We start from the raw sequence: 12,774 nt of genomic DNA on the forward strand, positions 1-12,774 counted from the left end.
GGAACATTGGACGACCTTCTTGACTCCGCTGCAGTCCAGCTGCATTCTAAGCAGCAACACGTCGAGACTGGCGAAAAGACATGTTCTCCGTCGATATTTCAGGCCTTCACACAAGTCATGAGAGCAGAATGCATTATGATCAAACAGTTTCATTCACGACCTCAACCGAATATGCCAATCCGGGAATTTCCATCAGCATCGTGACCTGGATCTGCCTGCCCTTCCTACTCTCTCGGCAAAACTAGGACAACCTGAAATCGTGCCCCAGACCAGCCCCCTTCAGCCAGGCCCATTGTCGCTGTGATGGCGCGACTCAATCTTGGGCCCCGTATGTAACCTGATCCTCTTGTGCCTTGTACAATGTCAAACCAAAAACTCAAACACGCTCCAGTGGTATCTCAACAACATCCTGATAACGCCGTGTCGCCTAAAACCAAGGCAAATTGCCCCTACAACCCATTTCGTGCGCCTTGAACTGGGCGAAACGCGTTACGGCAAATCCAACCACCCAACTCCCAAAACAATGCTAATCATGTCCTTCGTTGCAGGCACATTGGGCAGCTCGGCTCACTGCTGGTTTCGTGCCGATGATCTCGTAATGCGTGCGGGTCGAGCGGGCGTGCCATTTCCCGACATTCCCATCTTCGCCGCCACCTTGGCACTTCGCTGCTTTGTCGCAGTCGCAGAGGATTTAGTTGATGCCGCCGGCTTCGCGATGCCTGTATTTCCAATAGTGGCCTTAGCTTTGGAAGTTCTGCCTCTTTTGGGCTTCTCTGTCTTCTCCTCTTTGTGGGCGACCAAAGGCTCCTTCCAGCCAACATTCGTGCCTTTCTTAGAGGGCTTCTTCTTGTTGGACGTGTCTGCCGCGGCCACCTCCGTCTCGTCAGACTCAGACGATTGTCTCGCCAGCACCTCAGAGGGATGTTCTGCATTTCCCTTATTCTTGCGCGTGTTCTCTCGAGTCTGCGACGATACGTCTGTCTGGGTTCGCTTCACACCAGCACCACGACCGGCGCCTGAGCGCGCTCCAAGTTTAATAGCCGTTGGGATCGATGACTTGGGCGCACTGGCTGGTTGTTTCTGACTGCGCAATCGGGATGATCGTCTTGCCACCGGTGCTTCCTCTATCTCCGCCGCGTCCTGCTCGCCATCGGCGCCCTCAGCGAGTCGGTTGGCGGTCTTGTCATTTACTTCAAGTTTGGCCAACGTGTCGGTTCCGTCCATGAGACGATCGGTATCGGCATCAGATTCAAATTCTTTGTGACGGCGCGTTCGCTTGGAGAGGCGCCCAGCTCCCTTCTTAAGTGGAGTCGGATCTTGAGCCAACTCGTCTTCGTCAGCCTTACGTTTGGCCTTTTGCGGACTCTCCGTGTTGGGGCTCTTAGCCACCAAGGGTTGTCGCTTCGATGGCGGCGCAATGGGAGATCCCGTCTCTGTCGTGGAGAGCCGCTTAGGCTTCGCACGCATAATAAAGTCTCGCATGTAATCCCTCCCGGGGCTGTCAAATTCGACACGCTTCGTTTGCTGACTCTCCTGGCTTTGATCTTGCCCTGCAGTCGGCATGGAGGCCTTGGTCTTCGCCGAGCGCTGTCCAGAGCTGTCAAGTGGCGTGAATGTAGAGGTGTTTTGAATAGCGGCTGTGACTTGTGTCGTCTCCGCGACAGCTGAGTCCGATGCAAGCGCATCGGAACTCTTGGGTGCGTCGGGGTTGGAATGCAAGGCGGGGCTCTGTAGAGCAGGGAATAGACCAGGCGTTTGCGTAGCAGCACCGGGACTGGAAGCAAACGCAATTCCGGTCATCGTGGGAGTTTGCAAGAGTTGGGTAGTATTGGCTGAATGAAGATTCAACGACGTCACGTCGGGAGGGGTGTCCGCAGGAACGTCTGTCGGGGACTCAAAGGCTGCAACAGCCAAAGTCTGGTCCTGCCCCGCGAAATCGGGATCGACAGTCGCCATGCGTTGTTTGCTTGCATCGTGAATAGATGCTGGATGCCAGAAAGGGGTTGCCGGCGACACTGCGCTTTGCGAGATCATCTGAGGAGCGGGAAACCTCACACGAGGTGAGGAGGATATCGCCGACGGCGTGACGGTAAAGCGACTTTCGTCATGTCTCTGGGTGTCGGCGAACTTCGACGCGTATTCGAGAGGTAGCTTAAACCGCACGAATAGTTTGCCCATCGCCTGTTCGATCATGACCTTTGCCTGGCCACCGCACTTCTCCTCGGCCATCTTGGCCAAATAATCGACCGCCGATGCCGCGTCACCCCCGCGTTGGACTTCCCTGAAGATGTCAAGGTTCTGACGAGCGTCGACATTGAAGACGCCGCGGGACATCTTGGGCGTCTCTCGAATAGGAGCAGGAGGTCGGCCAGTCAACTTGCCCCAAGAGAGCGCCGGAGTTTCGACGCTGCTGCTGCTCATGTCCGGCGTGTTGGCCATGTCGGGAGTGTGCACACCCCCGCGCCGGCTGCCTCCAGCGGTGTCGGCACCAGGCGAAGCCGCGTCAGACGACAGCTTCGTGGGCGACAGAGACGGGCGCCCACCCGTCCAGCTCCGCTGGAGGCTGCGGAGCAGCGGCTCGCTCTTCCGGTGGCCCCTCTTGCTGGAACCGCCGCCACGCCGTGAGCCGCCTGAGGCGGCCAGGCTACCCGATGTGGGCAGCGCGGTGAACGAGGACGAGGTGCAACCGAAGTTGAACACCTCGCCCTCGCCGGCGTTGATCCCCCTGAGCGCCGAGGGAAGGGCCGGGGTTGGTGGAATCGAGTCCACCAAGCCCAAACCCGACTCTCGGCGCTCAGACAACCCCGTTTGGGGTGTCGAGGGATCCTGTCGGTTCCAACGAGAGGGCGTTGGGGCCACTGGCCGGTCTGGCGGCGATGGGAACGCGAACACCGACGGGCTCGTGTCTTTCTCCCCTTTGGTGGGGGATTCCTCGCGGCGTGGCGACCCTGTTACAGCGGCGGTAGCCGCTGTCGCCTTCAGGGAAGGCGAGGTCGCCACGATTTTCCGCGGCACCGGGGTGTCGACAAATGGTGTCGACGGGGGTGAAGCCGACTTGGTCGGCGAGGGCTCTGTTCTCGGGCTTGACGCCGGCGGCAGAGGCACTATGGTGTCGCTCAGCCTTCGAGCCTTTATGGGGCTCGAAGGCTGAGGCTCCCGCTTCGTGGGAGACTTTGCGTCGGCGGGCTGCTCGGGGGGCCTCATGAGAGCCAAAGAGCTCTCAGGCTCTGTGACGTCCGCGATGTCGGACAGCTCGGGAATACCATGGTAGGCGATGAGCTTGCGCGGGTTCCGGCGCAGCTCCTGGAGGTTTGCCGAGACCTCTGCAATCGCAGCCGCTTTGAGGTTGACATGGCGGGTGTCAGACTGAATGGTGTGCAGGACAATATGCCAAACTTGGTCGTAGCCACGAAGCCGATAACCACCAACGAGGCCGTGTTGTTCGATATGATAGTTGCGGTCAATGTGTCGCTTTGCTGGGGTAGAGGTGGTGGCACGCTTCTTGAGCTGCTCAATGTCTTGAAGGAGAATCTCGGGGTCCAGGGCGAGCATATGGTTAGCGAGATCCACTGATCCATTGTTAGCAAGGTTTTTGCGTGGAAAGCACATAGCAAACGTACCTTTGGCTTGCATAAAAGCATTGATTATTTCAGCCGTAGACTGAGGCGAGGCGTGAATCTCCATTTCGTTGGCAGAAGGTGTGTATTGATTCAGGCGCCGACGCTTCGCAGAGGGCAGTTCGAGCTTCGCATCCTGGATTAGAGGTTGTTGTCCTGTGAGGAGCTGTGCAGGTCGAGTCGTCGCGATGTATCGCGTTGGCATGCCAATCTTCTTCATGATGGTGAAGGGCTTGGCAGGAATACGAGATTCGGCGGGCACGCGAGTCCATGCGGGAGCACGATAGAGCGCATCTCTGAGGGCAAGGCAGGACGTCCAGCGGCTAAAGGGGAGGGTCAGTGACAGTACTTGATAACAGGGGGGGTTGCGACACGTACATGGTTTGCGAAAGCGGCGCGCCGGTTGGAATCTGAGTGGTGGTTTGGTGTCCAGTGGCAGGAAAGAACCGAATGAAGAATGTGGGTAAAGGGGATCTAAAACATGACGCGTTAGCCATGCCGCATCTGCGAGGTTTCGTGGAGTTTCTTACATATTCGCGAGCGGCAGCCCGCCAGCAGCGGCCGGGCAGTCCGTCGCGTCCATCGAACCGACGACAAAGTGGCCGTGGTTCAGATCGGTGGAAGATTGAGACGGTGAGCAGTTTGCATATAGTCGCAGCGGGGCAGAACTATGAGCGTAGAACTGGTTTGTTCGAGGGCATAAAGCGCGTCGAAAACGGGTGGAATGATGGCGGTCGTGAAGCGGGACCGAATGTCGCAAATGATTTGAGACGCGTGCAATCGCGGGCAAGATATTGCGGAGATATCGTCGAAGGATGTGCAAGGGTATGTATCACTTGAGTACGGTGAGTTGAGCTGTCGAATGCAGTACCAGAGCGCCGAAGACGAGAAACAACGCAAAAAGAAGCTGAAGGCACGCGCGTGTGGTGATGAGAGTTGCAAGAAACCCGTCTGAACGGGGCGGGAGAAACATTTGTTTACATCCTACCAGCTGCAGCCAGGCCAGGTACCTACGCGCTAAACCTAATTAGGTAATTGTCGCCAGCTGCTTGGCGACAATCTGTGAATCACTGGTTATTTAGCAGCGGGACCCATGCTTCGATGCATTCATTCACTATTGTGGTCAATAGCTATTGTTGTTCGCCGTGCTCATACGTTTGGATGGTTTGCTTCTATGGTCGCAAATTTCATCATGCCATACCCGCACCATCAGGTATCAAGCGTCTGCACCAATTGACCTAGTGCTGTTGAATTACAGTCTTTAACGAACCTCAAGTCTGGCGTCAATACTATACCTAGCAGACACTAGAGATACCTACTTGCTATACATTGTACCCTGGCTTTGCGACCAGTTGTCTCCATTTACCAAGTTAGGAGTTATCTCCTTGTAGGCGCTTCGCATCTTCATCCGGGCGCGCTTGCAAGCATGTCGATGATGACTCATCATCTTGATGTGGGGGTTTGGCGCGCGACGGCTGGCTGCCCCTCCCTCCGCTGGTCTCAAGACTGGAGCCTCCAGCGCCAACGTCATCCCTCAGCCTTTATTACTTTGACCGCGCAGCAACAGACCACACCTTTTCGCAGCCCTCGTACTTCCCGCCACCACTGAACCCCCTGACGAGAAACAATTCCTGCGTATCCATTCACCATGAACCGTCTCTTTGGTGCCAAGCCCGCGGGGCCCAAGCCGACGCTCGGGGGAGCCATCACCAACATCGACACACGCATCGCCTCCATCGACACGAAGCTCAAGGCGCTCAACGGCGAGCTCTCCGCCTACCAGGAGAAGCTCTCCAAAATGCGCGAAGGCCCGGGAAAGTCCGCCATCAAACAAAAGGCCCTCAAAGTGCTGCAACGGCGCAAAGCATACGAGGCGGAGAAGGACAAGCTCGAGTCGCAAGTCTGGAACATGGAGCAGGCGCAGAGCATGCAGGACAACCTCAAGAATGTCATGACTCAGGTCGACGCCATGAAGACGACAAATAAAGAGCTACGCAAGCAGTATGGCAAGATAGACATCGACAAGATCGAGCGCCTGCAGGACGAAATGGCCGATCTCATGGACGTCGGCAATGAGATCCAAGAAAGCTTGGCCCGCAGCTACGACATCCCCGACGAGGTTGACGAGACGGAGCTCGACGCTGAGCTCGAGGCCCTGGGCATGGAACAGGAGCTCGAGCTGGAGATGGGCGGCGCCGTCCCAGGGTTCCTACAAGATGAGGTGCTTCCCGAGTTTGTCGACGAGCCTCCGCAAATGGAGGATAAGGTCAAGCAGGCGGCTGGATAGTCCACACTGCAAGATCGATAAATGTCCTTGTCATTTAGGCGTGCTTTGGTCGGAGCACACTTCAATACCACGAGTGCAAGTCTGCCCCTGGTGGTCTGCATAACTTTGTACAAGCCTTGTGAATAACACTGGCATTCACGGGATCCTGTTGCACTACCAGCCGCGCAGCCGAAATGCTCTTACTGCTCAGCCCTTTGGGCAATGGCTCGTACTCGCTGACTTTTGTTGGCTTTGGCCACGGCTTCCGCCCCCAACCAAGCCGCGTATGCCAACCGTCGCGATCAATGGCTTGCAAGTCATACATGTCTGACACTCGCGGTATGAAACCCATATCGCCGGTCCACGTCTTGCATGTCGAGAATCCCGTACTAGTCAGACACGGCTTAAGCGAGAGCTATTCATAGTTGAAGGTAAGTATTAGAGGGTAATAGAAACAGGGCTTGCGCCTCTGTAGATTGTTGAGATCAGAGTGGTGCTGCATATACGAATGCTGCTCTCGCCGGCACAACTTATACCGTTCAGGGATGTCTCATGCAACACAACACGGCGATGCCCGTCGGCTAGCTGTCTCTAGCAATTAGTGAACTATCCTGGACAATTGCTTACTTGGTGCCGCGGGATGCTGACCATATTGGTGGACAGCGCGTCCACTGTCCACCACTGCGGAGCGTCTCATCAACTTCGGGCCAGAGCGTGGACTTTACGCCTCGCACTAATTGTCTCCTACCCGCGCAGAAGTCAGTCTTTCAGCTACCAACAATAAATGATAGTTCAAAGCGCATGGTACCCCTGACTCATTTAGTCCCCAGTTTCTGTAGAATGGCCCCCCGCCCATCGATCTTGGGCGGACCAAAGCTAATGAACACTATCAGACAACAATCACCCGCTGGGGGAGGGAAGGGCGCCGAGGCGTTCACAGTTATCATGGCTGGTGACACTCACACGTAAAGCAGAATACTACTGTCTTTTGAAACGTATACGGGAGTCGCTTTATGCCGATGAATGCATTGCGGCCAATACAATCCGTCACTACAGTGTACATGCAAGACAAGGCTCCCTGAGTGCACTATGGCTAAAGTATTGCCCCATTCGAACACTTCACGCTCCAAAGTAATGACGGCCCAAGCTCCACTACGAATGCAGCTGCTCGTTAGACTGTCCACGATAAATGCATTCGTAAAGTCATGTGTCGCCACCAGCGCCAAAGCCCGGCATCATGGCGTCGCTGGTTAGTCGACCGTCGCGAAGAATCGCGCTGCTTCTTCCAGTGCAGGATCCCCGTTGCAGAAGTCCCAACCCACGATGACCGGTGCTTGGCTGCAGCACACAATCTTGCGTGCGTCGAATTGCAATTTGAACACGCGTGCTGGAGCGACTTCAGCAGCAGCGATATGCGGGTGATGGTGTATAGGCTGCGCGTTGGCTACGCCCAGCGCCGTCGGTGGCGGCGGCGGCGGCGGCGGCAGAGCTTGTCCCGTGTGTGACACACCGGCAGGCTGAGGCCCAGCGGGAGCTCGGCCAAGGGGTTGAAGAATTCGGCCCGTCCATCCGTCCAATGTAGAGTATCCTGGTTGGGGCGGAACCGGCATTGGGCCACTGCCACCTTGTTGCTCGCTGGCATTGCTTCCGTCGTTGGACGGCCCGGCGGTAAGAACATTGGCAAAGAGACGTTGCTGGGCGGGCGGCTCAGGCCCGCGGCGTTGCCTCTCCGATTGGCCATTCTGTATGCTGAGCAGCGCTGTCGTCACAGCCTGCCTGAGCTGCGCCCTGGCAAATGGTGACGGCTCGCGCTCGATGGCACGTTGCAGGTATGTGTGGTAAGCCAACATCACCGGGTATTCTGCAAGTGCTTGCTGCAGTGCTGCGGCTCCCAACGGAACCACGTGGTCGATCAGGCCCATACACAAACCAACCTGTCTCTGCACGTCGCCAAACCTCGCAAGGATGGATGCTTTCAAAGTACTCGCTCCGTACCCCAGACTGTGTGGTTGTCCTCCGGCTGGGCGTGACGAAGAGGACGAGCCGCGGGCCATGGTCGCTGCGTGGACGGGGACGCTGGTCGTCTGACCAAGCGCCGGCGTGGACATTGGCGCGGGCTGCGACGACATATGCCGCTGGGCCGCGAGGGCGGCCTCTTCCTGGCGTAGGTGATGCGCAGGTTTCCAAACTCCTTCTTTGTCGCGTCTCCAGATGATGATGCTTTGATCATAGGAGCCAGACACGATGCGCCCATACTTTCTCCCGCCACCACCACCCGGTGGCACCTTGGCACCAAAGGCTTGGATCTCCGTTGGCCGAGAGCTGCCAGCGTTGGCTCTTCTCGTGCGCCGGCTCCTGCGGTCGTTTTCATGGCTGACCTCGCCAGCCTCAACTGCCCTAAAGTACTCAGCATCAACAGCCCGAGCCTCCGCCTCGTCCTGTTCCTTGCTGTACGGCAGGTCGCCGAAGCCAGCCTGGACCGTCCGCACCAGATGAGCATGTCCACGGAGCTGAGCCACTTTCAGCCCCGTCGGCGCATCAAATATACAAACCTCATAGTCGCTACTGCCACTGACAATTCTGCGTTCATCAAACTCAACGCACGCGATTCCTTTGTCGTGCGCGGGGATGGTCATGGTGCAGACCTGGTCAGGCCAGTTCCAAACCTTGATGTGCCTGTCACCAGAGACGGAGACAATTGTCCTCCCGCGGACCTGGATGGCGTTGACTGCTGCTCCATGGCCCTCGAGACGGCCAATCAGCGTGAAAGGCTCTTTAACGGGCAGTTCTTGCGCAAGGTCGGGCTCAAAACCGTAGCGTTTGATATTCGTCGCGACGGGGATTACCGGGTCATCAGGCATGACATAGCCGAGGTCTCCATATCTTAGGGGTTTCCGGTTGAAGATTTTTATGGTCTTATCCTTGGAAGAGGTAACCAGGATGCGTGTGTCAAACCTGACGTTGAGGACAGACTCGCGATGTGCCTTGGTTATCTTCTGAATCAGCTCGCCGGTGGAGAATTTCCATATGAAAACATTGGAGTCGCTGCTCCCAGAGACCAAGATATCCTCCTCGGGGCTGGCATCGAACTGCAGGCAAAGTACAGACCCGCGGTGTCCAACCAAAGGTTCGCGGACGAGGCGTCGCGTATGCATGTTCCATATGCGCATTGTCTGGTCCCGACTACCACTGACGAGATAGTTTGCATCGAATTGTAGTGTGTAGACACATTCTTGATGCCCCTCCTCTGGATGCATAGGGTGTGGCAGCTGAAAAGTTGTGTACTTCCCAAGCTCCCAATTCGATTCTAGTCGCCGTCTCATGTTGTAAAGGTACTTCCAATTCATTCGGTAACGGGTACTTGAAAGATCCCAGGCCCATAACCTGGATCGAACGAGAGATCCCGGGTCGTCAAGTGATACCAGAGGGGGTAATGATGGTTCCGGGGAGCCACCAGGCTCCTTCCGCTTTGGACGCACAACATGGTCTTCGAACCCAGAAGTCCTGTCCACACCTTTACCCTTTGCCGACGACGAACCGCCTCCTGCATCACTAGACTCCTCCGCCAGCGCGGCTGCCCGGTTTGACGGAAATGAAGACATTGGGGGTGACCCGAAGATACTATTGTCAAACGCGACTTCATTCCCGACGGGCGGCAGGATGCGGTCATTATCAGTCATCTCCAAGTCTTCATCGTCGTCGAGAGCGCGGATCTTGCTAGCGCGTCCGCCTTGGTCCTGAAGCCGGTTCAAGTGACTAATAGAGCTGTTCAAACTGGCATTGACCCGCGCCTCCCAGGCCTCGATTTCGGAGGTGATTGCTTTCCAGCCCTCGAGGTAATACAACGTCTCCCAAAGCTTGCGATCTAGGGAGAGGTCATACCACGCACGACACGTCTTCATCACGCTGACGAGTGATGCGGGATCCAGGTATCCCAGCACTTTCAAGCATATCTCGGCCGGCAGATATTGGATGAAGTCGATGTACAGGCGGGGGTTGAGGCGCTGTACGATTTCGGCGATGGCAGACGTCGGTAGTTGGTCGAGGAGAACCATGGTCAATTCTGAGGGCAGCAACGTCAGTGAGGGGGGCCAAGTGGTTTGTTATATTCTCAACACGAACCGGTCTTGATTGAAGTCGGCAGGGCCGACGCGTTGTTGGCGAGCCATGACGGCAAGTCTGCAGGCGATCTCAGGGCAGAGATAGCGGTCGAGGGCCCTTGACTGGATGTCGGATTCAAAGGATCTTCCGAGTAACCTTCGTCGGTCTGATGCACTGGCGAGAACGGGTCCATGGCAGTCGGCAGGTGGTCGCTTTTAGCCATGTTGGCCTCGCTGCGCCGCTGTACTGTCGCGCGGGCAGCGCTGGAAAATTTGGTCTTCTGAAGCGCGATATCGCAGCAGCCAGTCCAGACCTGCGCTGACGAATGCTCGTTGGGGTCGCGGCCCATGCAAAGCCAGTCAGACACAACCGCTCCACGGCTCGAGGTACTCGAAGGAGGCTGACAATGTGCTCCCGCAGCTGACTGGCCTTGCGGGTACACACGTGCAGCGCTCAGGTGGCGCGACCAGGGTCGACGTATTCGCCCAGACTGTTGTTCTGATGTCCTCGCCGGACAGGCGTGTGTCGTGAACAAGGGGCGTAGATGCCGTCGTCTGGATCTGTAGGTATGTTGTGACGATGCAGGGCTGGCCGGGCGGGCAAGTGGTGGGAACGGGGAGATGGGGTCCTTGACTGCAGGTTGGTGGAGCGCCGTGGCTGACGGGCGACGGAAGACCAAGCTAAAGGCGGCCGGCCCAGCCACGAAGGGTTGGTTGATCAAGCTGCTGGGCTGAAGTGCCAATGGGTAGGTGGGATCCTCCTGGGGGGGTCCACACGCCCCCGCTCAGAGTCCCTCGCCTCAGGCCTTGCCTGCCATCCAAGGAAGGCCCCATCGCTCAGCTGGGTTGAACCAGCTGTCAGGCATCACACGAGCACGGGGGCGGCACTGTTCCAACTCGATGCCGGCAAGCTGTCACGGACACTGTTCTCCGCAGCACGAAGCGTCTCCGACAAGCACAGGACGCGGCAGGCGACGTACTTGCCGAGCTACGGAGGGCCGTGACTAGCAGCTCGGCACAGCCCGTCCTTTGCGGACTGACTAGCTGAGCGGCATACATTCGTTGGATGGGGCAAAGTGCCGTCTCGAGGCTTGGGGCACGTCCCAGCCAGGAGGTTCCCCTGGCACGCCCGAGCTAAGAACGTGCCTTGGAATCGTTGCTCCCATCGACTACGGTATCATCTCCTTCGCAGCCAGCCGAATCCCCCTTCTTCTTCTCGTCATCCGGCTTGTCGGCGAGGCCTGCTCCGAGCAAGCCGCCTTCGGTCACAGACCCTTGTATGTGTGTGACGCGACCATTGTGACTTTTTGTCGACTCAAGGCGCTTACGACTCAGGCTGGGCACCCCATGACAGCGCGCGACCTGGTCAGCCTCATGGATGCGGTTCACTTCTACTACAGAACGTCAAGGAGAACGTACTTGCATGTTGATACAAGATGTCACTTCAGGATAATGCCATCTGTGAGATTCCCTTTCCGCTGGCTCACGTGGCGCCTCCAAAGTGCTTCATGACCCGTTGCCTCCTAACGAAGAACAAGGTACTTCGTACATGACGCTCAGTAGCCTTGCACGTCGTCACAGCCTCTCCTCTGGCGCCGTTGTTGGGGAACGCTCGCTGTCTGCCGTAGCAGTCTTCAAGGCGCTCTTCAACGAGAAGCCCAGCTCCAACGCCACGTACTTCTCTTTATAGACCCAGGCTTGTGCAGATGTTGGCACCCCTGCAGCAGAGCAAAGCAAGGCAATGTCATTTGGGACGAGGGCGCTGGCACGGGGTGCACGCGCGTGACACACTCCGGACCCAATGAGGTTGGCGGGATGTGGATCTACGATCATGGCAAGCTCCCAAGCCGCCCATCATCAACGAAATCGGACAAGGACTGGCTGCCGCTTACAGTTTGGCACCACGGCCAGCGAGCACGTATCTTGGTGGCATCAGTAGACGCGCGCCAATTGTTGGCACGTTGATGTGATGCAGTGCAGAGTGGGCGCCTTGTGTTATGACGGCGAATCACTCTCAACGCAGCATACCGCGCTTCGCAGGGACAACAAGACTGACAAGGAGATGACTCGGACGGCCTGCGTGGCTTTGTCTCTATAGTGAAGTCCCAGGTAGAAACGACCTACCCTACGAAGTCTCCGACTACGCGCTGCTCGAGCATGTAAATACAGGTACCGAGGTACCAAGTAAACCATAGGAAGGCTGATAACTATAGGGTAAACATACTTATCTGCTCACACCTGCGTATCCTCCGCAACTGCGTACGAAGTACGTACAGTATACGAGATACTACTATTAAGTAACTCATCTAGTCCCAAGGATCTTGCTGAAACGTCTAATAGTGAATCCGGCCGGCATCGGCAGTGGATGCAGCCCCGGTCTCTGTGGGCGCGGTCGGCAGTTCTACTCCGCGCCTGAAGCCATTGTGCGGCAAACAGCACTACTAGTACTAGGTTCAATGCGCGGAGGAAAGAAAGCTATGCATTCACCACGCTCAGCATCAAGGACTTGGGAACCGCCCGTCACACGAGAGCTAACGACCTCCCGTCCCAGTCTCGCGCCCGCGCTTGACAATCTGTCGTTCTCTCTTGGCGAAGAAGGATCAAGGGGGGGGAGCACGACGTTACGTCCGTCAAGGCTCCTTCTGCTGCGCCCTTGCCGCCTGCCGTTCATGACTCTATCAGCCGTGCGACGTGCTGCTCAACCTCATGGCCGTCCCGTCGGATGCGAAGCTCACTTGATTCTGGCGTCACACTCATCAAGTACGTACCTGAGGTATGCACAGAGGGATAG

The 12,774-nt window shown here is 56.9% G+C and overlaps 3 protein-coding genes across 3 annotated transcripts; 1 reads left to right on the forward strand and 2 right to left on the reverse strand.

Moving 5' to 3' along the window:
- Nucleotides 1-155: 155 nt before the first annotated feature.
- JDV02_002437 (uncharacterized protein) lies at nt 156-4,544 on the reverse strand. Its single transcript, XM_047983465.1, has 4 exons — nt 4,148-4,544; nt 3,996-4,091; nt 3,621-3,940; nt 156-3,569 (listed from the first exon to the last, which is right to left on the reverse strand). Exons 1-4 carry the CDS (start codon nt 4,198-4,200, stop codon nt 568-570), a joined length of 3,471 nt encoding a protein of 1,156 aa, XP_047839436.1. The 5' UTR covers nt 4,201-4,544; the 3' UTR covers nt 156-567.
- Nucleotides 4,545-5,150: 606 nt separating this feature from the next.
- Nucleotides 5,151-6,634, forward strand: VPS60 (Vacuolar protein-sorting-associated protein 60). The gene has a single exon (XM_047983466.1). It carries the CDS (start codon nt 5,266-5,268, stop codon nt 5,902-5,904), a length of 639 nt encoding a protein of 212 aa, XP_047839437.1. The 5' UTR covers nt 5,151-5,265; the 3' UTR covers nt 5,905-6,634.
- Nucleotides 6,635-6,691: 57 nt separating this feature from the next.
- Nucleotides 6,692-10,607, reverse strand: JDV02_002439 (uncharacterized protein). The gene is made up of 3 exons (XM_047983467.1): nt 10,006-10,607; nt 6,847-9,946; nt 6,692-6,759 (listed from the first exon to the last, which is right to left on the reverse strand). Exons 1-2 carry the CDS (start codon nt 10,331-10,333, stop codon nt 7,134-7,136), a joined length of 3,141 nt encoding a protein of 1,046 aa, XP_047839438.1. The 5' UTR covers nt 10,334-10,607; the 3' UTR covers nt 6,692-6,759; nt 6,847-7,133.
- Between the last annotated feature and the right edge of the window lie 2,167 nt (nt 10,608-12,774).

Source organism: Purpureocillium takamizusanense, chromosome 2 (genome assembly GCF_022605165.1).
Source record: "Purpureocillium takamizusanense chromosome 2, complete sequence".
Taxonomy (NCBI): Eukaryota; Fungi; Ascomycota; class Sordariomycetes; order Hypocreales; family Ophiocordycipitaceae; genus Purpureocillium; species Purpureocillium takamizusanense.

Bases quoted from the DNA above. Each gene is read 5' to 3' on its own strand.
- JDV02_002437 (XM_047983465.1), bottom strand. From the start codon at position 4,200: ATGGACGCGACGGACTGCCCGGCCGCTGCTGGCGGGCTGCCGCTCGCG. The intron at 4,092-4,147 runs GTAAGAAACTCC...GTCATGTTTTAG, and splicing joins GGGCTGCCGCTCGCGAATAT to ATCCCCTTTACCCACATTCT. The intron at 3,570-3,620 runs GTACGTTTGCTA...ACAATGGATCAG, and splicing joins TGCTTTTATGCAAGCCAAAG to TGGATCTCGCTAACCATATG.
- VPS60 (XM_047983466.1), top strand. From the start codon at position 5,266: ATGAACCGTCTCTTTGGTGCCAAGCCCGCGGGGCCCAAGCCGACGCTC.
- JDV02_002439 (XM_047983467.1), bottom strand. From the start codon at position 10,333: ATGGGCCGCGACCCCAACGAGCATTCGTCAGCGCAGGTCTGGACTGGC. The intron at 9,947-10,005 runs GTTCGTGTTGAG...TGCTGCCCTCAG, and splicing joins GCCGACTTCAATCAAGACCG to AATTGACCATGGTTCTCCTC.